Raw genomic sequence first — 24,443 nt, forward strand, 5'->3', positions numbered from 1 at the left:
AATATAAACATTAGATGTACGCTCAGCTGGTAAAATAATTGCTGCTTCACGAATTGTAAACAATCACACCGTGACTATTTTAAAATGATATAAAATGTAATTTGTTCCAATACGCCCACATGGTGGGCGTATTGGAACAAAACCTTCGGAAAAATACTTCGAACTCTCTTTCTTCAGCACATTTCGGATATGGCCACTAAAACTGCTAAGCACTAAGGGACTAATTTGTCATTTGTAATAGTTTATTTTAATATGCACCAATGAAGACCAAGGCAAACCCTTGAAACATTTCAGTTCGACATTGTCGAGCAGAACAGGGTGGCTGAAAACGTGACACATGTTGTGTGCTACAATGGCCAGGTTAGAGTAACTGCAGCATATTTTCGCACCAAAAAAAATATCCTCGAAAAAAAAACATTCCAAAAAAGATTCTTCCATATAAATACTAGCTGCTTCAGAAGAGACTGTAGTAAGTTACTTCGAGTCAAAGTTGTAGATATTTAATGGCTTTTCAAACTCTTAAGTTGTTTTACGAATTCGCCGATTTCATCTTGTTAAAATTATCAAAGCTAAATTCTTCTGATAAAAACCTTTCTGCCTTTTAATTATCGGATGCAATACAATGTATTTGCTCACGAGCTTTAAATTTTTAATGGACCTTTACTTTGTCCGAAATTTTAGCTTGGAAACTAATTTCTGAAGTTCAAAGTTGATTCGATGTGAAAACTCATACGTATCCAGTGTATCAGTAAGAAATAGTAAAATGGGAGCATTTAATTACCATAATTAGTTTACCCGCTGGGCGTACATTTATTGTTTATACTTTTACGAGTCTAAAAATTATACCATAAAGTGAAAATTTATTGCTATCTAGATATTTTCAACTAAGCCATAGAAAAATACACCTCGTTAATTTAACTTTCCGTCTATTAAGGTCTGTATATCCTCAATTAAAGAACTCTTGCGTTTGCACAAAATGCCGCTGCAATTTCGTTTTGTTTAATTAGCTTCTGTTTGCCACTTTTGCAAAAGGGGTTTTTGTTTTAAACGTCAGTTAGCAGAACGATTGGAGTTAGAGTTCTGGCTGGATTTTTTTGCTTAGTAGGCCAATAAAAGTTCTTGAGGAAGCAACTGGTTTAATATGAGTAAAATAAAATATACAGAGAAAAAAAAACAGGCGGGCAAGAACAGGTGTGTGTTGACGGACCTCACCGTAATGATAATAATGATAATTATTAATAAGTGATAATTTTTAAATAAATCAGCATACACTAGATGCTCCAAGAACGTTTACTCGGGCTTCGTACCAGAATATCAAATGGCACTTCTTCCTCTTCAACGCATTTTGAACATGGCCACTAAAATTTTTGAACAGTGAGGGATTAATTTATCACAACCAATAATTTTATTTACATCAAGAAAGACCCAGGCAAACCCATGAAACATTTCAGCGCTACATTGTTGAGCAGAACATAGGGAAGGTGTAACACATGTTGTGTACTTCAATGGCCAGGAAAAACTGACTGCAGTATATTTCTTTGCACCTAAAAAAAATACTTGAAAAAGCATTCTTAAGAGATTCTGCTACGTAAATAATACTTGTAGTTTCTCCAAAAGGTGGTAGTAACTCACAAGAAGTTTTTGATATGTACTAGCTATTTAGAATTGTTCATTTGTTTGACGGATACTCTCTTCCCATCTTTCTAAAATTGATCAAAGCAAAATATTTCTGATATAAATCTCTGAGTTTTTGATATTCGAATGTATTGAAATGTGTTTACCTTCATTTTAATTTTTTTTTTTTACGAACCTTCACTTTGTTCAAGATTTTAGCTTAGAAAGTGATTTTTTAAGCAAAAAGTGTACTAAATGTGAAAACCCGTGTATGAGAAAAAATTAAAGAGAAAAACGAGAAGATTTAATTGCAATAGATAGACCTTTCTACCCTGTTATAAAACTAGCAATGCCATGACCGTCATGCCGCATGTGTCAACCGACCGACCGACCTACTCACTTTCACGACAGAAAGGACAAAGGGAAACCAAACATTTTATTTTACTGCACCTCCAAACTTTTCAAACCTTTCTTTTCTCGACACTGAACTTTCTTGCGAATCTTTGGACGGAGTTCGTGGGCTGCGTTCTTTGTGAACGTTTGTCGAGGTAGCTACGAGTAGTTCGGTAGACGGGTATTATGCAAGAAGAAACCATAGCTGGTCCTAATTAATAACGGCACAGGTTTGAATTAACGAGCAGAGGTTCCAGGGTATGCAAGAGATGATAACGAAATACCAGGCGGCTGAGAAGATGTTTTCGTTAAATAACGCTGTAACAGTATACCATAGTTCTGTTTCGTATACTGATTTTAGTGTTAGAAATCTTTGGAAGAAGAGATTTTCTCAACAATTTAACTGTAAAACACTGCGACAATATGGAAAAACTTAAAACCATTTTGGTTTCAAAAAAACAGCAACGACGTTTCGACGTTCGCTTAGCGTCATTATCATTTACTGACGTCAAGCGAACGTCGAAACGTCGTCGTTTTTTTTTAAACCAAAATGGTTTTAAGTTTTTCCATATTGTCGCAGTGTTTTATAGTTATAAATCTTGTCCAGGCTGAATAGTATGCTACTTTCTATGGGCTGTCGACTTCGTTTTGAAGAGGTTCTTTATGTCGGCAGCTTTTAACTGTAATAACAAAATTTGAAGCAGCAACTGGTATTTTTGTTTTGTTTTGTTTTCAGATAAAGTCTTGAATAGTTGCTTAGCAATTGTTGTAGCTTGGAGGAATAAGGTCTTGTCGTTACAATCCGCTCACCGAACAGACCCTAAACAAAAGCTGCACCGCCTTGGTGTCGGCCGCTTTGAAGATTGGGGGGTCTCCACTTTTGGGTCCTCCTTTTGTGCTTACCGAGACGGAGTTTTGATAGCCATTCATTTGTGATGGAATTGTGCTTACAATTTAAACATAAATATCGATCGCTAATTAAAATTGGATTTGAATGCTTAAAGACAATCGGGTTGGAATATGAAAAGTTCTCGATGAAAGCTTCCTGTCTCACACTCGGACTGGCTCAAAGTCTTTCTAATTCAGTGTAAATTCTCTTCAACTCAACGACGAAAGCCCGCCTTGATTTTTCTTTCTCTTCATATTTTATTTTTCCCTCTTTAAAACCAATTTCTTCCTTAAAACCTTTGTTGGCATACTAAGTAAAACTCCAACCAGAACTCTAACACCATTTTTTTTTCTAGGAAATGACATGTATAATGAAAAAAATACTTAAAGATACTTAAAGATATACAGACCTTAATCGGCCGACAATTATTTAAATAACTAACGCGTATTTTTAGAAAAGTCGATACCATCCTGCTATGACCTTGAAAATATCTAGCCAGCAATAAATTGAGTCTCTTGGTGGTATAATTTTGAGACTCTTGAAAATATAAACATTAAATGTACGCCCAGCTGGTAAACTAATTGCTGCTTCATGAATTGTAAACAATCACACCGTGACTATTTTAAAATGATATAAAATGTAACTTGTTCCAATACGCCCACATGGTAAACTAATTACTTCATGAATTGTAGACAGCCGCTCCATGACTTTTTTCAAAATAATAGTCAAGAAAATATATCAGCTCAGCTGGTAAACTTATTGTTTCATGAATTGTAAACACTCTCCTCGTGACTATTCTATTAAAATGATTTTGTAATAAATTGCAAGATACAGCACCTGATAGATTAAACTGTCCATCGACTGAGTGCAGTCAGTAGTATCACCAGATACAAGCCAAGCGTACATCAGGTAGGCATGACTTTAGATGGTGGGTTTTTTCTCCATGACGGTCATGGCATTCCTAGTTTTAGAACAGGGTAGAAAGGTCTATCTATCGCAATTAAATCTTCTCGTTTTTCCCTTTAATTTTTCCTTGTCCATGAGTTTTCACATCTAATCAATTTTTTGCTTACAAAATTACTTTCGAAGCTAAAATCTTGAACAAAGTGAAGGTTCGTCAAAAATATTGCAAATGAAATTAAAGACGTTATAATGCATTCGAATATCAAAGAAGGGGTAGTTTAGCTTTGATCAATTTTAGCAGGATGGGAAAAGCGCATCCGTCAAGCATTTGAACAATTCTAAAAAGCTAGACATATCAAAAACTTCTTGTGAGTTACTTTCTTTTGGAGAAACTGCAAGTTAGTATTTATTTAGTACCATCTTTTTGGAATGCTTTTTCAAGGGTTTTTTTAAGGTGCGAAAAAATATACTGCGCGCAGTTAGTTTTTCCTGCCCATTGAAGCGCACAACATGTGTTACACCTTCCCTATGTTCTGCTCAACAATGTAGCGCTGAAATACTTCATGGTTTGCCTGGGTCTTTATTGATGTAAATAAAATTACTGTTCGTGATAAATTAATCCCTGTTTGTTCAACAATTTTAGTGGCTATGTTCAAAATGCGTTGAAGAGGAGTCCGAGAATATATTTCACCGAAGGTTTACATTGTCAAAAAGAAGAAAAATAACATTCACTTGCGACTAATAATCGTGATCAGTTAAGTTATACCCTTAAATCTCAACGTATTTGCAATAAATATGTAGAACTCTTGAAAAAGCATTTCGTGCTCACGGGCTAGAAAAAGAAAAACGCTCTTAAATTTCACAAGCTATCAAAATATTTGAGAACTTAAGCAAACCACGGCGGCGACGACAACGAGAACGCCACAAAACAAAAGGTTTTGATGAATAGAACAATGGCTGTGCGCGTGCGTTATAAGTGTTTACACTATTCTTAGCCGTCCTCTACAAAACAACAACGTGAAATGATCAAGTTCTGAGTATTTTGGAGAATACGAACGACGGCAGCTAATGTTTCGTATTTTCATTTGGAATTGAACACTGCCATTACATATTTAGCTGGAGCAAGTTATAAGACCGATAGACGCTCTGAACAGATCAAAGACAGTTGCGAAATTTGAAGGTGAAAGATAAATTCATTTTTGACTAGGCATTGTCCTTGGAGTCGCGGTCGTCATTGCTTAAGTTCTCTAATTACGATCCGTGTCGCGAAGGCCTTTGAAGCGAATCGCATGTTTCACATTATACACCATAGTATCAAACGTCATCAGACATCTCCAATCACGACCAGCAGTCTTCCTGTAGGTTACTTGCGCAATTAACCTTATGATGAAGCCCTGTCCATTTTTATAACTCTTTTTCTCCTTGGTTTATTTTTGCTTTCCCATTTAACGTGAATTTATTTCTAAAACGTGGTTCTCAACGGAAAATAATTTTGTGAAGAGCGAGGGAGAAAAATTCTTTTTGAAGAACGTATAGTTACCTCGGTGACATAAATACTCGTGAAGGCATTAATTTAATGTCAAAGTTTTAGTTTTAAACTCCATCCATACGCCAATGAGCCGCTGTTTCGTTTCAATAACTTTCTCTCTCCCATAAAAATGAGTTCGTCGGTTGGTTTAAAAAAAAAGCACCGAAGTAAGCAAATTTCTATTAATCTGGATTTTCAAAGCAACTTAACATCCCTTCTATGCTCGACGTAGATCTTAGATCTGTAAAACTGCAGAGTTAAACGCGAGTGGTTTAAGTTAAACTGCTTTTTACTCAAAAGCAGAGCGTTAATGTTTAATGAACGCTTTTTCCCTGTTTTTATACCTCGAATTAGTGACATAACAGCTCCTATGTTATTACTTAAGTGTATACTCAAGGTTTATTTTAAGCAGGTCTAAAGATCGACGCAAAAAGCAATTTGATTGAGTAGCGTAGATCAAAATAAAATTAAGGGTTATATATAGCACTTAGTTTTGTTACAATTTTCTGTTTGTTTTTCTTTATTTTGAAGGTGACATCAATAACCATGAGCTCAATTTGGTTCGTGTTCGTCTTTTCTCTTCTTATGAGCGGAGTTCACTGCGAAAGTAAGATTTGTTTGGTGAAAGCTTAGATGAAGCCAGTATCATTTGAGATAGGTAACAGTTATTTATAACGTGTCATCTATTCATTTCATGTAGAGAGGGGGACACAGCCTGACCTTGAAGCGGTAGTTTGTGAGGGTAAGACACTCAAAATCAGCTGTTCAGGAAGACAGGAGATTCACATTAGTGAGGCGGAATATGGGAGGACAGAGCCAGGAAGCAAGTATTGCCCGTCGTTTTTGTTCGACTGGAATACTAAGTGCTATTCTAAGGAGGGAACCTTGGGAATCACCAAAGAGGAATGTGAGGGATTCAAGTCTTGCACTCTCTATGCCAACAACAATGAGTACGGTGACCCGTGTTTTGGTACCCTTAAGTATCTGAAGGTATGTTTAGCATGTAACACATAGTTTAATTTTCAACTCTAAAAAGACAACTTAACTGAAGAAGAGTAATGCAATCTCCTACATATAAAAAATCGCCAAAAAAGTTCCGTGACATTTTACCTTCCGTGTGTTGATTATGCTTTCGAAAAATGTAGTGATTTTTAAAAGTTACTGGACATTTATTGAAAGCCAAGTTTCGGCAAAGGCGAAAATGCATAAATCAAAATAATTCTGCATTTAAAATTGCTTGAGATAGGCAGCTTTTTTACACTTAAACACACACGGTTGCCAAAAAAAAGGAACACCGTCTGTTGAGAACCATTTCAAATTTATTCATGGCTTTTTAGCTCATGGCCGGTGATGTTCTGAACCAACAGGTATCTTACAGGTGCATACCAGCAAAACCAGGTGCCTTGCAGAAGATTCGCGTCTGCGAAGGTCAGCAAGCTTCTATAGACTGCCCCAAGAGAAGCAAAATTTCCATCGAATACGCAAATTATGGCCGTTTGAAGGGACCGCATGTCTGTGGTTTCTTGATCGTCTTGAACACAAACTGCAGGGCGGAGAGCTCCATGGAAACTGTGGAGAAAGACTGCAACGGCCAGGATCGTTGCAAACTGGAAGCAACCAACGACAAGTTTGGAAAAAAGGATCCTTGCTTCCTTACCCCGAAATATCTGGAGGTTAGTGATGTTGAGCTTATATACTTTGTTTTATAAAACACGCCGTGATCACTAAAATAATAAACTTTTCAAGTGAACATCAATGCTGTGTCAAAAATATACTTTTTTTCTGTCGGGCGGGGGTGGTAGGGGATTGCCGTATAGCGGTAGGGGATATGCAACCGGTATCACAGGTCGTTGCAACACCCGCCTCCTACCGGTTTCTAATGTTGTGTAGCCAATGAAATTCCGAACATTTGAGGTGGCTCTGAACACCCTCCACATGATCCTTTTTTTAAACTTTGTAGAAAGTAGTATCTCGTTTTTCAGTTATAAGCTGAAATTAAGGGTGTTTCTAACAGGTTGTACTGTTGCTATGGTAACCTATTATGCCATAAAGATTACCATTATTTGTTCACCAATGGCTTGGTGTTTGTGTGATTGTAGCGATATTGTAACATCACTTGATAACAAGTGCTAGTATTGATCCGTCGATAGATAGCTGTCGGAAAGTGCTGGAATCTGTTGCCAGCCACCTAAAGCGCGAAATACAAGTTATGTGTTAACCGAAAATGGACAAAGTGCAAGCGTTTCACTTTGTTTTGTAACATATTTGTACTTTGCATTGTGTCTCCTCGTACAGGTCCATTACCGTTGCAATTGAGCGGCAACAATATCAACTGGGTACGTCCTGACAGGATGAGGGAAAAAACGACAAGAAATGTGATGTAGAAATAGAAATGGAAAATAAAAATGAAATTGGGAATTCGTTGTCATAGATGTGGTGTTCAATAATTCCATTAGGAGGCTTGATAGGGCGGGGCTTTGAGAGATTGATACGACCCTCCTACTAATTGTTCCTATTGTGCCACGTTGCAAATAGGGTGCTACACCTCACTACTTACTAAACCTCAGGAATTAGAAATGAGAGAGGAAGGAGGAGAAAGAGGAGGATGCAGCGTGGTTTAGGACACTGGATACGAAATCTGGAGCTTCTGGTCCAAATCCTTTACGCCACTGCTATCTGGATTTGTTTCTCGGTAGTCCCGAGTTCAACTCCTCGACCGCGTTCTGTGAATAGACAACTGATCACCCTCCCATCAGTTTGAATTCTTAATAGTTCATTTTATTTTGCTAGAGAGTTGAAAAGATAGTTGAAACTCTTGTTCTGAGGCCATCGTAGCTGGATTAAGAGTATAGCACAAACAGCGGCATTTCACACTAAATGTCAGTAGTGAGAAGTTGTTGCTTTACTTGCTGTTACTTCTCATGACGTCATACACATATGTATGTATGTGTATGACGTCTACACAGGTACACTTGGGTTTCCTAGTGTCATCATCAATTATCCTTGTTTTTGTTTGTTTGTTTTATTTTGTTGGCCGCATTTGTGACTGAGTGTCTTTACCGTGAAACACTAAGTAAAGGGCAGCAGCTGCTGATTAATAACCCTTTTGTGTTTTCTTCAGTGTTACTCAAGTAATGCGAGCACTCAACAGTGTCCCATCTGGAACGATTGTTAGAACTCAGTTTAAACTTTAAGTTTCAGTTTAAGCTTATACGAAAGAGATTTGTTCACGTGCAAGATCTACAATCCTTTTGCCGGAAGAAAAAGTCATACTTACGTTAGTTAGTCGGCGATCGACTGAAAAAGTTTAAGCTTATAAGAAAGAGATTCACTCACGTGCAAGATCTACAATCCTTTTGCCGGAAGAAAAAAGTCATACTTCCGTTAGTTAGTCGGCGATCGACTGAAAAAGAATCCAAAGCATCATAATATGCACCCCCCCCCCCCCCACCCGGGGAGGGACACTGCCATATAAAATGGACGGGAGCGCTCGTCGGAAAGTTTGACAAGAACTCCTAAAAGGTACCAAGATCATGCTTTGTGGGCGTGGCTTGAAAGTTTTTTTTTTTTACCCTAAAACAAAACATTATCTCCTGTCATATTTTTCGGCTCAATACCCTTAAAGGTAACGTAAAAGCTCCCGCTGTGGACCTTTTGAGGCTGAGTACCCTGAGAGGTACCAAAACCAATTTTTCAACCCCTAAAAGGTACGACAAGCACCCCCCGTCCTTTTTATACGGGAGTTCCCGCCCCCCCCCCTCCTCCCCCCGCCTCCGGGATATGCACGTTCTAGAAAAAGGAGAAAAAACATTTTGAACGGTGTATTTGAACAAGAAATATAAGAAGTGACGTAATTCGACGTTTCGATGCATCCAACATCATTATCAAGAATAACAATCGTTGAATGTCAAAGGTAAAAGAGAGTTGAGTTATGAATATCGTTAGGTGGCATTCCCGTGTGCGTGATAATTATGCTAATGAAAAGCTTCGCGCGAATCGAGTCCGATTGCACGTTCTATGATGGTTTGAGATCTTGTATAAACAATAAACAACATTTCGTGAACAAGGCAGTCTAGTTTATTCCGGCCGTTTTGAGGACCGAAAAATTGTCCGCGATAGTTGGTTTGTCGACTCCATCATAGTTGTTTCATATGTTTGCCAATCGAAGATCTGGAGCTTGTGTGTTCCATAATGCGTTGGTATAGGTTTCGGTCTTTTACATGTAACAGCTTTGACATTCAACGATTTTTATTCATGATAATGATGTTAGATGCATCTAAACGTCGCATTACGTCACTCCTTGTATTTGAACAGTGCATCTTTTACAATGACTGTTAGGATTGGGTTTGAAACTTGAACAGTTTTGGGGAGAAAGAATTATTCACTAACAATTTCTGTTATTCTTTTATAGGAAAAGGTCACACCACGCGCTTGACTGAAAGGGAACAATACATTATAATGCGCTCACTCGCGAAAACTGGTAATTTATGCTGATTTACGATTAACATAAATTACATGTTGGCACACAGCGCAGAATCAGAAGTGTGGCAGTTCTCGTAAGCTTGGAATTCTTTCATTGTTAGCAGCTGTAATTATTTTAGGGCTTCGTAAAGGACATCAAGCCATTCATCTGAGACCTTACGAGCCTGCCACGAGACCCTCAGAATGGATCTAACTGATCGAAACTGATAGATATCAACTGTGGGCGAAAAATGACATAGCGAATGGACGGGTTGGACTATAAAAAAAAACAGACGAAGAAGATTTCAATCTAGCAAACTAATCCTCCCTTTTTGAGCTTGATAAACTATGAAAAGCAAACCTATTTTTGGTTCAAGTTTCGCTCGACTGCCAAATGATAATAAAGTCGTTTATGATGGCTGAAACTGTTAAAGAGGGAGATGACCGAAAAGCGAAATTCGTTTCTGGTCAACAAATTAACATAGCAATTGCCTCCTTTTTCTGCAAAACTAAGATAAATCAGAATTAACTTCTGCCCGCCATTTACAACCAGCGCCGAATCTGTAGTCCCTTCATAAGAAAAATTCGCCTCTTGCTTATATCTTAAGTGAATCACTTACCAGCGGTTTTCTTTGTTTTTATAGTCGGTTAAATATTGCGCCCTGAATTTTCGGCTCGAAACTGTCACGCCCTTTATGGGAGAATAGACGCCCTTTGCGGTTGAAAATGAATAGAGCCAGCTAAGACCTCAAAATAATAGAAATTTTCTCATTTTAGATTTGAGTTGAATCATTAATGGTAACAAAGTCGATGGACCGTGCTTTCTGTCATCCTATTCCATCGTACGCTGTTCCTGTATTGACTTTATACTGACAACTGTGAACTGGAATACCACCTCTGTTAGACGCACCAGTACAAAGAAAAAGTGAGAGGAAAGGCGCATGTTTATCTGAACAGTAGAAGCAAATTCCCTTTGGAGAGTTGCGAAAAGAATACTTGCAGGATAATTTCAATGAAGGGTAGGGTTGTAGGGGAGGGCTGGACACCTAATGATTTTGGAATGATCCTGTACGTTAGCAGACAGACTTGGCCAGCCCTAGCGTGTTGCAAAGCAAAACACAGATGCTCTTATTAAAAGTACAGAAAGAAATACACCCATTTCGAATTATAGATCTCATAAGTGATAAACATCATGAATTTTGATGTATTAAAAGAAAGAGAATTAACTGCTTCGCTGTGTAACCATGACCTCGGAGAATGGCCGATCTAACTGATAGATATCAACCGTGGGCGGAAAATTGGACTATAAAAAGCTGACGAGAAAGATTAAAATCTAACAAAGTAATCCTCCTTTTTTCAGCTTGATAAACATATCAAAGGCAAACCTATGTTTGGTTCAAGTTTCGCTCCACTGCCAAATGATAATAAAGTCACTTATGATGGTTGAAACTGTTAAAGAGGGAGATGAGCGAAAAGCGAAATCGATTCAATTCGTTTCTCGACAACAAATTAACATAGCAATCGTCTTATTTTTCTGCAAAAGTAACATAACAAAGAATTAACTTCTGCCCGCCATTTGCAACCGCCATCGATTAACAATGCACCATTTGCTCGAACTCTAATTAAACCACTTACGAGCGGCTTTCTTTTTTTTTTTTTTTACATAGTCCGTTCAATATTGCGCCCTGTAATTTCAGCTTGAAACTGTCACGCCGTTTATTGAAGATGAGACGCCCTTTCCGCTTGATAATGAATAGAGCCAGCTTCTTGGCTCAAAACAAAAGAAATTTTCTTATTTTAGATTTAAGTGGTATCATTAATGGTAACAAATTCGATGGACCGTGCCCTCTGTCATCCTACTCCATCCTACGCTGTTCTAGTATTGAATAATTTACTGACAATACCACTGGAATATAACTTCTGTTAGACGCACCGACCAGTACAAAGAAACAGTGAGAGGAAAGACCCTGTTAATCTGAACGGTAGAAACAAATTCCCCCGGGAAAGTTACGACAAGAATTTCTATGAAGGGCAGGGTTAAAAACGGATGTTCATATCAAACCTGTAGAAAGAAATACACCCATTTCGAATTACAGATATCATAAGTGATAAACATCATGAATTTTGATAGAATAAAAGAAAGAGAATTAACTGCTTCGCTGCGTAATCAATTCAATTTGCTTACACGTAAAAGCCACGTTCATATGTCATATTTCATCAGAACTTCAGAGGGTGTTGACCTGCTGTGTTGAAGTTTAATTACGGTGCTGACATTCTCTATTTGAAACTTTACCGGAAGGTAAGCTGGCTTTCAACTTTTTAATGGGTTGCAAATCAGTGCTTGTGCTAAACAGAACTTTTGAACAATTGTCGACTCAAATTTTCCTCAGCTTTCAGTGTTTAATTTTTCTTCAGTCTTTCTGGTGAGAGTGCAAAAACCTCTATAAAATTTAGCTAGAAGATACCTTGACTATGACATTCGATAAACCAGCCTGAGATGGCTTAGGACATCAGGCTTTCAAAAAAAGTTATATCGTTCATTATCTTGCCTAGATAGTAAGCCAAGTGTTGAAGCCAAAATAAACACAGAAGATAGTCATCTAACAAAATTTGTTAACTTGGCTTGAGCTGAGAAGATTGAAGAGTTGGTTTTTTTTCCCGCCTGGCTTTTATCAGAGAAGGTATATAATATTATTGGTGTACGTACAAGCATCGTCAAGTTATGTTCATTCGCTACGCTTCTCAGTCCTGAAGTGGTCTTGGTGGAAGCTATGATGTGGAGAAATTTCATCCGGTTTTCAAGTCACAGTTCAAATCTTGCTTAGAGAAAAAGGTTTCAAACGTCTTCGTAATCACTGATAACAGAACTTCGAGGAAGCTACAGTTAAAACTTTTGCTTAAAATAATTAAAGAACCAAGAGTAAATATGTTAAACTCAGTAGATTACAAATGAAAATTAACTCCAAAAGAGTCGCGCTACCGTAACTATAAGACTGAGAAGGTTTGGCTGGAAAGCCAAGCCATTGTGAAATTTTACTTTCGGTGCCCTCTAGTAAGTTTGTTCAAACAGTCCCCATAACGTGCCTACTCAAGAATATGGGCTGCTAACAAACTTGTTATTCAAACAATCTCTTTGTTTAAAGTCTTTCAAGACAAGTGCTTGCCTTTCGAGTGCTTAGCGCGTAGACAGTTTCAAGATAATTGAAGGTTTTCGTGATTTTTTCAGGATCGAGCAAATTTTTGGCAGACTGACTTGTTTTGACATGAAAAGCATCGTTCCGTAATTGTCTTTGCTGATTTGCGCTTCGTTTTCGAGAAATAACGTATGCAAAAAACTCAGTCAGTTTTCCAAGGGTATCTTTTGAAGATCTTTTGTTGAACTAAAAACAAAAGAAACCTTCTGTTTAGCTAAATGATGAAGTCACCAAAGCGTGGCATTTGCCGCTAGTTGTTCGAACCGATACAAGTTTTATTATTCATATAATCACGCTAGTCTGTTACTGTTGCTACATTAGCACAAGCGAATAAGGCGCCGACCGGGTCGGATTCCAGTTTGTTTTGTCGTGACATCGGTTCGATACGATGTCGGCCGCTTTTTTTTTCCAGTCTATTTCTCTACTTCTTTCAAAAATAAAAACATCTATTCAAGAAGAAAACCGTGCTGTCGAAGCTACTAAAAGTAGCCGTTTAAGTTCGCGTCGCGTCGAATTCAACCTTCGAAGGATTAATTCGCTCCAAAAGATGCCGCTTGGAAAACTGACTGAGTTTTTTCGCATACGTTATTTCTCGAAAACGAAGTGCAAATCAACAAAAACAATTACACAACGATGTTTTTCATGTCAAAACAAGTCAGTCTGGCAAAAATTAGCTCAATCCTGCTAAAAATAACAATCGGCCAAAAAAGTGATATACGCCCTTTTTGCACGAAAGCCTTCAATTATCCTCCACATATTACCCCTGGGGGCGGGCATAGTACATAAATTAGAATATTTTATTATATGGCTTTGGCTTGTGGCCGATATAACGTGCGCTCTGATTGGTTAATTGTCACTGAATTGTAGGGCATTATTTTCCCGTAATGCCCACGGGCCGATTACGGATTATGCAAATTAGGAAGAGCCCGGTTCTGAAAATTCAAGCGCATTGAAGCGATGAAAGCCGATTAAAATCAGTACGAGAATAGCAGTAGCTAAAAGTTTAGAGATATTTCTTTAATAAAATTTATATAGATGACTTACCAGTCGGTAACCTTGGCGGACACTAGTGAAAAACAATCAAAGTTTGCCTAGTCTTAAGTAAAGCTAAAATCGCTAAGTAAAAAACACCACCGGCAGATCTGCCATGCATCCTGAGCAGAACACCACAAAGAAACTTATAAGTTATCATCTTAGTCACAGCAATTACCGAAGTATTGAACTCCGTCAAAGTTCTCGTCAAATAGATTCTCTTGCTTTGACACAAGCAAGTGTAAATCAGCTTCCAGGATCATCAGATGTAAACAATCGGGCGGTTTCTGTTGGTAGCAGTGTTTCTGATAACTGCAGACGTTCACAAGGCTTGAAATGTTCATCCATAAATCCCAGAATGAAGAAGGCGAAGATATGTCGTCGTAAGCGAATGCGAAGATCGAGTTAAGCTTATTTTGAGCAGTGCATTCTGAAGCATTAGTATCTTCTTTCACCGAAAGACGGTTGGTTTGGACAATTTTGAAGCACTTGCTGTCTTTTCTATATCCGTTGACGTTTCGCCCCAAAAGTCGGAAAAACTTCCCCATCAACTTGTGGTACCACGATACTAAAATACGTTTTTGAGGCTGTGACAGTGACTTTTCCGTAAAGAAATGAGTGTTTTTAACGGAATACGTAATACAGTGGTGAAATTCACTGATTATGTAGTTTTGCCCTAGGTTTGAGACGATGAATGAATCGGTAGACGCGCGCATCGCCGGATGTAAATTGACGACTTCCGCTCGAATGATTTTTCTCTTTATTGATATGATGAGCCATATAATAAACAACTTAATAACCTCGACCGTTCGGTCGTTACGGGAAAATCTCAAACCTCGGCCTACTGTATTGACCTCGCTATCGCTCGGTCAATACGGCAAGGCCTCAGTTTGAGATTTTCCCGTAACGACCTCACTCTCGGTTATTAAGTAGTTAATATTGAACATTTTTATGCGTCCTGCGTATCGTGACTTTCGCCGGGCGAAAAACGATACGCGTGACTACTCGTGTATATCTGTTTTGCTACCCTTTGGAAGCTCTTTGTTTTAGAAATATGTTGACCTATGTTAGCGGCATTGATCTAAGAAAAATCAATATAACAGTGAATATAACAGTGAATTCGGTCTTTTTTTAATGATCTTTGATGGGTTAACAAAAGCAATTCAAGAAGCCACGTCACTTTCTAATTTTAAGAACCCTTATAAGAAGCATTTTGTAAGATAAGACTAATTATTCTGTAGTCAGTTTCAACTGATAATCACCAAATTAATTTTTTAAAGCTTATTTTACATATTTATTAGACTTTATCGGGAGCCATAATCGGGGACGGATATGGCTCCTGACTTTATTAGACTTCAGCAAAATAAAAAAAAGAGAGAAAGAGAAGAAAAAAAACACTTTGTACCGGACTAGAACCAGTGAGGACAAGACGATATACAGATACTGCACTCCTGTTGTCTACCAAATGAGCTATCACAGTATCCATGAATTTGTTGATGCATAAAGACGCTTTACAAAATTGTTCATTACTCAGCTATAAATATTTCAATCCAAATACCAAAATAAACGTTGTAAAGTCAATGATATACAGATAATCTCTGCAAAGTTTCATATCCAAAGCTGTAATGTTCAAGGTACACGAGTGATGTGTTTAATTACAGAGCATGTATATGGGAACGCTATTGCAGTCGACGTATGGACACGTTACACATAATTGCTAATTTTTCGGCTAATATTAAACCAAACCTAACAAATATTTATCATGTTAATAACAGTCTTACAGGAAGACCTTGCACTAAATATCAAAAGAAATATCGCTATATTCGAGTTGTGCGAATTATTTAATTATCTAATTTTATATGTTTTATATATTGTTTATGTAATGAGTTATTTGTCTGTTTATTCATACTCTTCCTTATTTGTTTTCTTCAGTTTGAAGGTGACATCAATGACCATGAGCCCAACTTGGATGGTGTTCGTCTTTTCTCTTGTTACGAGTGGAGTTCACTGCGGAAGTAAGATTGATTTAGTGAAGGCTGAAACGTTTAAGCCTTTGCGGCTTAGTAGTTGAAGTATCATTTGAGATGAGTTATAACTCTTAATAGTCCTTTATAACGAGTGATCTATTCACTTCTGTAATATAGAGAGGGGGACGCAGCCTAACTATGAAGCGGTAGTTTGTGAGGGCAAGTCACTCGAAATCAAATGTAAGGGACAGCAGATTGAAATTGTTGGGGCGGAATATGGGAGGACAGAGCCAGGAAGCAAGTATTGCCCGTTGGCTTTGTTTGACTGGAATACGAAGTGCTATTCTACAGAGAGTACCTTGGAAATCACCAAAAAGGAATGCGATGGCTTCAGGTCTTGCACTCTCTATGCCAATAACGTGGACTACGGTAACCCGTGTTTTGGTACCCATAAGTATTTGAAGGTATGTTTTACATGCAACACATAGTTTAATCTTCAAATCTAACAGAGAAATTATTTGAAGAAGAGTAATATCCTACATGTAAAAAAATCGCCAGCAGAAATCCTGTAACATTTTACCTTCAGTGTATTGAATACGCTTTTCAAAAAGTGTTGATTACTGGATAGGTTGTGCAAAACAAAATTATTCTGCATTGCAAATCGCTCGAGATAAATAGTTTTTTGCACACTAACATAATTTTGTGTCACATAGTCACGAATAAAGGAAGAAGCGTTTCAAGTATTCATGATATTCACCTCACAGCCGGTGATTTTCTGATCCGACAGGTCAATTACAGGTGCATACCAGCAACACCAGAAGCCTTGCAGAAGATTCGCGTCTGCGAAGGTCATCAAGCCTATATAGACTGCCCCAATGAACGCAAGATTGAAATCGATTATGCAAATTATGGCCGTTTGAAGGGAGCACATGTCTGTGGTTTCTTGATCGCCTTTAACACAAACTGCGGGGCGGAGAGCTCCATGGCCACCGTGGAGAGAGACTGCACTGACCAGAATAGTTGTTTGCTGGAAGCAAACAACGCCAAGTTTGGCAAGGATCCTTGCCCCCTCACCCTGAAATATCTGGAGGTTAGTGATGTTGAGCTTATATACTTTGTTTTAAAAAACACGCCGCGATGAATGAAAAAACAAGTGAGCATCAATGCTGAGTTAAAACAATACTTTTGTGTGACAGGTGAGGAAGAGGGGGGGGGGGGGGGAGGGGTGGGATTGCGGCCTGAAACACGCGAACCCCTACCGTTGTGCAATGTTGTTTAGCCCAATAAAATTCCGAAAATTTACGGTGGCTTTGAATTCCCTCGACGGAATCTTTTTTAAAACTTCGCCAAAATTGAATCTTATCAAGCTTATCACATTTGATAATACAAAATGGGGGGTCACCTAGCTCGTTTTGAGTTATAAACACTTGAAGCTAACATTAAGGGTGTTTGTAACAGATTGAACTGTTGCTATGGCAGACAAGTATGCCACAGAGATTACCATTAGTGGTAGTATTGATCTGTCAATGTAGCTTTTGGGAAAGTGCTGGAAACTGTCGCTAGACACCTTTAAGCGCCAAAGGCAAATTATTTATCAATCGAGAATGGAGAAAGCACACTCGTTTTACTTTGTTTGGTAAATTAACTCAGTGTATTTTGTTTTCTGTCTGCTCGTACAGGTCCATTACCGTTGCCGAAACTTTTAGCCGAGTTGGCATCATTATTAGCTGGTGCTGTCCTAAAACATGAGTGCAACAAAGGACAAAGAAACGCATCTGGAAAACTGCGATGTAGAAATAGAAAAGGGAAATAAAAATGGGAAATAAAAATGGAAGGTCATTGTCAAGATGTGGTGTTCAATTATTCCATAAGGTGGCTTACTAGGCGGATTTTGAGAGAGTGATACGACCCTACAGCTACACTTCAGGAATTAGAAGTGAAATAGAAATCTATAAGACTGGTTTTGAGATATTTTTTAAATAGGCAAATTCACATTTTCCTGGCGGCGAAAAATCTGCGGCAGATTTCTGTTTCACTTTACATGAATGTTTAATCAGAGCTAGTTTCTAATCCCTGAAATTATGAGGTGGTGTTGTAAGGTAGATTTGAGAAAAAAATGTCACCGAAATTAGTTACGTCCATTTTTACATATTTTACATGGCTAGCTCCGTGAGCGGGCAAGATGAACCAAATCCCGCGCTGTGATTGGCTACCCGAGCGGGCAGGATGACCGTATCTTACCTGCACGGTTTTTCGCGCTGTGCCCCGCAAGAAAAATCTGTCCCGAAGCCAAGGCAGGTTCATCAAAGTCCATATAATAAATTCTTTATTCTCTAAGCTTGTTTGGTCAAGATGGTTGGTGAACTGAGACAAGTACGAACGTTTCATTAGTGAGATCTGTTAACGTCTAGGTTCAACGCAGCACATTAAGGAAGTAATATGTCATACACAACTTAAAACACAGCGCACAGAGAATTGAAAACATAGCGCGCAAAGAAGTATTTTTGGCGAACTTCGAGGTGTTTGGAAATGTTTGATATGACTTCTCAATCGAAACTAAAATTAAGGGGAAAACGAAGAAGCAAAATCGCAAATTATTAGAGCATTTGAGAAATACGTTAACTGACACACGATTCACCTGAAAAAATCTAAGACATTTTGCCTATATATCTGCTGGGCGTCCTCTCACCAGCTTCGCGCTGATAGCAAGGTTGTGTTATAGAATCAAGTGATACTAGTGATATTAGCGACCCCGATGCAGCGCTTAACTGTAGTGAGAGTAACAGAGGGAATGTGGCATCATTTATGTAGCTTTTAAAAGGAATAAACTAACCGCAAAAAAAAAAAAACGCTTCAAATTAACGCTAACCTAACTTCCATTTTCTCTAATTGGAAAAAATTAATATTTCAATAAATACACGTTCCACATTATTACGCCATTCCGCAACACATGCTACATGCCACAGTGCAAACTTCTCCGTGCTTCTACAGGTGCACCATCAAACGCAGAGAGCGCTGCAATGCCGCACTCAGTAGATTCTCTAACTTGAGTATTGGCGAATCTTTTGCCGACGTCATTGTTTACATTTTTCCCCGTTAACATACGACTTTGCGCAGGGAAGGCATCGTCCTTGACACGAACTTATAGAAACATAAAAGAGCTTGTGAAATTTACTAGCTGTGTTATCGAGAGCCTTGTAAATACGAAGTTTCTTGTAATTTCTAGAATGTGTAGTCACGACAATGTTCGTACCAGAACATTCTACTGTCATGCTATGGAACAGTTTAGAACATTCCCCTAAATGATGTAATTAAGATGCAGTGCTACATAAATAGTTGTGTTAGAAGCTCCAAGAACGTTCTAGAATATTAAATAATTGTATAGCAGGACTCTCACTCAGTTAGCGAGCGTGGGTTGTTATTGTTGTCGGCAGAGACCGACTGGAGAAGCTATACCAAGAGGATCGTAGAGAACTATCGAGCATAATTGAGGAACTTCATTTAAAGTCAAGTGGATCGAGAGATTTCTTCGAAGACCACGACATTTACTGTTGGTTTGTGGCAGTGATGACTGAGGATTTAGTAGGAGCCTTAAGTTGCTTAGAAGTCGCTCCTTGTGACTAGGGGATTTCACTACTTACAGTGTATCACTAAATAAATAAGTTGGGTTTGTTGTGTATCTTCTCTGTCGGTTTTGTGATACCGTAGCAGTTGGTGAGAGTTTTGGCACTTTGGGTGCAATATTCAAGGAAAATTAGCTTTCAAAAACTGCGAAATGTCTGGGTGGCAAAAGCATTCATGAGTTCATACTATCTTTCATTTCGAGTTTTTAAACCCGCGTTGCACAAAATGGATTCAATACATCGGACTCAAATTCCCTGGAACAGTTAATTTAACCATGCCATTTCAATATACAGAACTGATATTTTTGTATCTTGCTCAGAAACTGAGACGCGCAAGCTAAGGAGACAATTACTGTAAACAAAGATTCCCCTAAGTGAATAGAGATGGTGAATTTTTTCACAAAGATTCGCCTATACGCAGCGCTGTTGCAAAGTTTCGCTTACAGTCTCGAAACAAAAACGCAATCAACTCCAATTTCAAAGGGTTTTTTTTTTTTTCTTGGTCAAGTCCCAACCCTTCAGTGCGTGCTTTTGAGAGGCGACTAATCCGTTTTGAATGTTTTCTTTTCGTTCGCAGATGCCTCATAGTTGTGTTTGCTTCATGTCTAAGCTCCAGTGGTCGCACGGACAATAAATAAGGCGTACATCTTCAGATATCTGATCACTCGTCTGTATAGTGCTTTAGTGACAGCCGTGGTACAATGTTCATGGACAAGAGTTCTTGGAACAGAAGTTTACAAGCGTAAGGAATCTTTAACGTCGAGATGTTGTGAGACGACGAACAATAATGACACCTGCAAGCCAACAAAACAGCGGCATCAGCTCTTAGCAACTAAAAACTATTAAATTTGGGGAAAAAGAATCATCTACGTGAAGGTAACTTATTATTGTTAATATCACACACGTGCCCTAGAACAATATACTCACCCTCTAACACAACTTTTAGACCAATGCTGTCAACAAGTAGTTTTCGAAAGCAATCACAAAAGTAATCTAAAAATCCGGTCCTTGCTTTGAGTAACTTGGTTTCACCTTTTTTGGGCGGATTTGAATGTCGAAATTAATCCGGACCTCTATGACACGCGCCTGCAAAGAATCGTGGTAGCTATATTCATCATCTTGGACTGGATATTGTTTCGATGAGTACAACTACCATGATTCCATGCGGGCACGTCTAATACAGGGAATTGGCCACTGCTTTGGCTTGCTTTACTGTGCCCTAACACAAAACCACTTACGGCTTCATCTCGCACTTTGTCCTGCACTTGACACTAGTTACGTGTACTTGCCACAAGTTCACATTGGCCTGTGATGTTGGTCAATAGGATTATTTTATTTTTAATTTTACGACAACGGACTAAAAACCCCTCTTATTCCCAACAATGATCAGCTTCTATCATCCCCTTACATTTTCACAACAAATTCAATCAGGCAGGGTTATAAGAATGAACAATTTGATCTTCTCAAGGAAAACGAAATGTCCAAAAACCAAATATTCCCAAGAAGAATTACAGAAAATGTAACAAAACAGTAAGGAGAATTCCTAGGTTGATAGAAACTAATATCATTACCATCCTGAGTATCCCATCAAGCCACACTCGCTGCACACGTCAACTTCAAAGGCATCACTAGAAATCATCAGTCTTTCAAGAAGCAGCATGCTACAAAAAAATATTTGGTTAACATAAGCAACAATCGTCTTGCCATTTGCTCTGATATTTTTGGCAGACTCGCCTGGTCCCAGAGGTTTCTATCTTCGTCATAAATAAATTCCAAAGCCGTCAAGACCCATTCCAACATTCTTTCTCTAGAGTTTGAAAGAAGAACCTCGTGGAGCAAGATATCTGTTTCAAGACCTGCAGTATTACAAGCGTAACGCTGCTCGAACACTGTTCACTTCTTGTAGCAGCTAGTCTCCGTGAACAAAATTTAAATTGAATAATTGACCTCTTTAAACTATCATGTTGACACTTTGATAAATTTGTACAGATTACGCCATCTTTATGACTTCAAAATCAGTTGCCATGACAACATATAGAAAGTCAAACGTACCCCGTTCTTATGCTTTGGCTGATTACTTTAAAACTTACCCGCAAAAAAGTTCTTTTGAAACAATCATTGACGATTCTCCTCAATGACTTTTACTCACCTTGCACCGTATGCAATCAAGCAATCTCTCTCCATCTCACCCAACCGCAAGCCGCCGTCTCTGCTCATAACAAACACAAAACCATGTTATCCTGGGAACAGTCACGACTAGTTTTTGAAAGTCACGTAACCATAATCAAAACTACCTGCCTACGCGAGTAAGTAATCTATAGTTTAAGTTTTCAAGCTTTGCGCTTTGCTTAATCCTCAATCTCTATTAAGCCTCCAACTTTGTTTACAGAAGCACCGTTTACGCGTAGACGTAACATAATTTGGAGGATTGGACGTGAATATACTTGGTATTTTGCTCGCTGCACGCGCTCCATCTGCCAAATATTTTCCCGTCTGGTCCTCCCACTTAATAAAAAAGCTCAAAGTCACCTTGAACGTCCTTCCGTTGGTTGTCTTGTCAAAACAGCTCGGGGCCCCTAGAAAATGCAAGAAAAAATTTCAATATCAACAGCACACTGATAAGAACTACATCACATAAACGTGTTTGACATGCAACACATTAGAAATAATATCAGTTGCTCGACAAATGGCTCTTAAAAGTATTAACTAAAATAAACTGACAACATTTAACAATTAAATTAAGAGCTCACGCGTAGAAATGGAGAGCGAACAATCTAATTGATGTAGTAAAAATCTCAAGTCGTTAAAAACCTTATCTAAGTACTCTTCACAGACACTTAAAAAACGCAATAGTGAGTAGCTGAACCAATAAGAGAACGGCATTCGTAATAACGCTAGTAGGGGGAGGCGCGGTGGCCTCATGGTTAGTGCGTTCGTCTCCGGATCGAGTGGTCCGGGTTCGAGCCCTGGCCGGGGACATTGTGTTGTGTTCTTGGGCAAGACACTTTACTCTCACAGTGCCTCTCTCCACCCAGGTTTATAAATGGGTACCGGCGAACTTAATGCTGGGGGTAACCCAGCGATGGACTAGCATCCCATCCAGGGGGGAGTAGAAATACTTCTAGTCGCTTCATGCTACAGAAACCGGGATAAGCTCCGGCCTGATGGGCCACTTGGCTCGCATGCAGACTTTACCTTTTACCTTTACCTAGTAGATTCATGCTGAGAAAAGATAGAATAGCATCATAGATTGAACACATTAACAAAGTAATCCAATCTTGTGTTCGAACTTGAAAATCCAAGCCCTATGTTTTCATGTTTGCCAAAATTGCAATCCATCTCCACTGTCTCCATGCTCACCCAAGCGGTTAATCATTATCCTCACTTCTTAACAGGTTTTTATTATTTTGCCGAGCATTGTTCTTCAAAATGTCACAATTACTCGCAAGTTTGTTACGACCTACATCAGTTTCGAGCTTCTCCGTATCACGCTACAGATAGACTGTCATCTCTACTTGCTGACCTTAGCACGAGCGTGCATCTTATCCAACACCATGTGCTTCAGCTTCTGGTAATACACCGGTCCAAAGAATATGTACGCTGTTAATGGCTCCCTGAAATGAAACATGAAGCAATGACCATTACTACTTTACGTTACACATAGGACGTATGTTGTAAAGTGAAATACGTGGAAAACATCAACAATTTTGCGATACAGCAAGGTCGGGATGCTCCTCGTCTCGCTTAGGGGTGTAAATCAAGGAATTTGGTCTTACGTAGGATGCTCAGAACGAAATGCTACTGGTTTTAGCTATCGAGGTATCTTTTAGGGATGCACTAAAAGAAATAATAAAAAAAGCTGTCAAGTCTGTTTTAAAGTGGTCAGGAATGGCGGAGCGTATTTTGAATTGGGGAGGAGGGGCTAAGCGAGCGCCAGAGGAGGTCTGGAGGTATTTGTCGTATTAGTTTTATGTATTGTTTGCTTGAAATCGGTGGGGGGGGGGGGGGGGGGGCGCTCCGCCGCCCCTGGTGGTATCTTTTAAGGGTCGACTAAAGCTAGAGCCACCCCCGAACTGGTCTCCCTTAGGGGTTTAAGTCAAATTCCCCACGAGCATCGCCGACCTTTCATACGAGAGTCCTTCCCGGCGGTAGTGAGTGAGGACGCTTACGATGATTTTAGTGGTCAAGTTCAAGTCAACAGCTAACGCTACACGACCTTTTCTATACTGCGGAAGAACAAAGACCAGATTTGACAGAATAAAGGAGGCGCAAAAGACTTTTGAAGATTACCGAACACCACTCGAAGGCGTCCGGAGATTACTGTAGTTCACCCGAAGACTTCCGACTGTTTACGTTCCTGTCTTGTTTAACTTACCCAGTGATACCAGACGTTACGTATTCCTTCCCAGAGTAATTGAATCCATGTTCTACAAGCACACTGCAGACATCTTCCACCTTGTCACCCCCAAATGCTGCAATTAAGGGACCGTTCATTTTTTATAAGGTAGGGGGGGCTGGTGGGATTTGGGGGGGGGGGCCATGCGAAAAAAAATGGCTTTCGAGGGGGGGCCATCCCAAAAAAATAAGGGAAAAAGGGGGGGTCACGTGAAATATTTTAGTAAAACTTTAAAATGGCATAATGTTTGAATATCAAAAAAATTGCTATAGAATAAACATAGAAGGCAGGATACAAATTTATTACAAACTTTCCTTCTGCTTTAAAAAAACGTTTGGCGACAAAAAGCATTTGTAGCTACTGAAAAGAAGTATTTAACACTGTTATTTTCGAATGCAACTTTCACCGGCACTCATCTTCATCTCCGCTGTCGTCGAGTTCTT

At 38.9% G+C, this 24,443-nt stretch overlaps 3 protein-coding genes across 6 annotated transcripts in view; 2 read left to right on the forward strand and 1 right to left on the reverse strand.

Moving 5' to 3' along the window:
- The first annotated feature begins 3,701 nt into the window (after nucleotides 1–3,701).
- LOC110047351 (L-rhamnose-binding lectin CSL3-like) lies at nucleotides 3,702–7,745 on the forward strand. Its single transcript, XM_020753093.2, has 5 exons — nucleotides 3,702–3,805; nucleotides 5,859–5,934; nucleotides 6,028–6,317; nucleotides 6,695–7,000; nucleotides 7,623–7,745. The coding sequence occupies exons 2-5, from the start codon at nucleotides 5,874–5,876 to the stop codon at nucleotides 7,641–7,643; spliced, it is 678 nt and encodes a 225-aa protein (XP_020608752.2). The 5' UTR covers nucleotides 3,702–3,805; nucleotides 5,859–5,873; the 3' UTR covers nucleotides 7,644–7,745.
- Nucleotides 7,746–11,988: 4,243 nt separating this feature from the next.
- On the forward strand, nucleotides 11,989–17,827 carry LOC110047350 (L-rhamnose-binding lectin CSL3-like). 3 transcript variants are annotated; one of them, XM_020753092.2, is made up of 5 exons: nucleotides 11,990–12,087; nucleotides 15,947–16,029; nucleotides 16,159–16,445; nucleotides 16,769–17,071; nucleotides 17,661–17,827. In XM_020753092.2, exons 2-5 carry the CDS (start codon nucleotides 15,963–15,965, stop codon nucleotides 17,685–17,687), a joined length of 684 nt encoding a protein of 227 aa, XP_020608751.1. In that variant the 5' UTR covers nucleotides 11,990–12,087; nucleotides 15,947–15,962; the 3' UTR covers nucleotides 17,688–17,827. The 3 variants fall into 3 exon arrangements, with proteins under 3 accessions (XP_089134835.1, XP_020608751.1, XP_089134836.1); XM_089278709.1 differs by lacking the exon at nucleotides 17,661–17,827 and having other exon boundaries at nucleotides 11,989–12,087; nucleotides 16,769–17,137; XM_089278710.1 differs by lacking the exons at nucleotides 11,990–12,087; nucleotides 17,661–17,827 and adding an exon at nucleotides 12,451–12,469 and having other exon boundaries at nucleotides 16,769–17,137.
- A 1,949-nt stretch (nucleotides 17,828–19,776) lies between these two features.
- Nucleotides 19,777–24,443, reverse strand: part of LOC110047395 (DNA-directed RNA polymerase III subunit RPC2-like) — a 32,358-nt gene continuing 27,691 nt past the window's right edge. The window contains exons 44-49 of one of the 2 annotated variants that reach the window (XM_089278707.1): nucleotides 23,980–24,076; nucleotides 23,128–23,218; nucleotides 22,134–22,180; nucleotides 21,754–21,813; nucleotides 21,176–21,265; nucleotides 19,777–20,398 (exon numbers count right to left, since the gene is read on the reverse strand). In XM_089278707.1, the coding sequence (XP_089134833.1) occupies nucleotides 20,266–20,398; nucleotides 21,176–21,265; nucleotides 21,754–21,813; nucleotides 22,134–22,180; nucleotides 23,128–23,218; nucleotides 23,980–24,076 (518 nt within the window). In that variant the 3' untranslated portion in view covers nucleotides 19,777–20,265. Of the gene's footprint in view, nucleotides 20,399–21,175; nucleotides 21,266–21,753; nucleotides 21,814–22,133; nucleotides 22,181–23,127; nucleotides 23,219–23,979; nucleotides 24,077–24,443 lie in introns of those variants that run through there. The other variant, XR_016203986.1, reaches the window with a different exon arrangement.

Source organism: Orbicella faveolata, unplaced genomic scaffold (assembly GCF_042242905.1).
Source record: "Orbicella faveolata isolate gen_17 unplaced genomic scaffold, um_ofav_v1 contig_46, whole genome shotgun sequence".
Taxonomy (NCBI): domain Eukaryota; kingdom Metazoa; phylum Cnidaria; class Anthozoa; order Scleractinia; family Merulinidae; genus Orbicella; species Orbicella faveolata.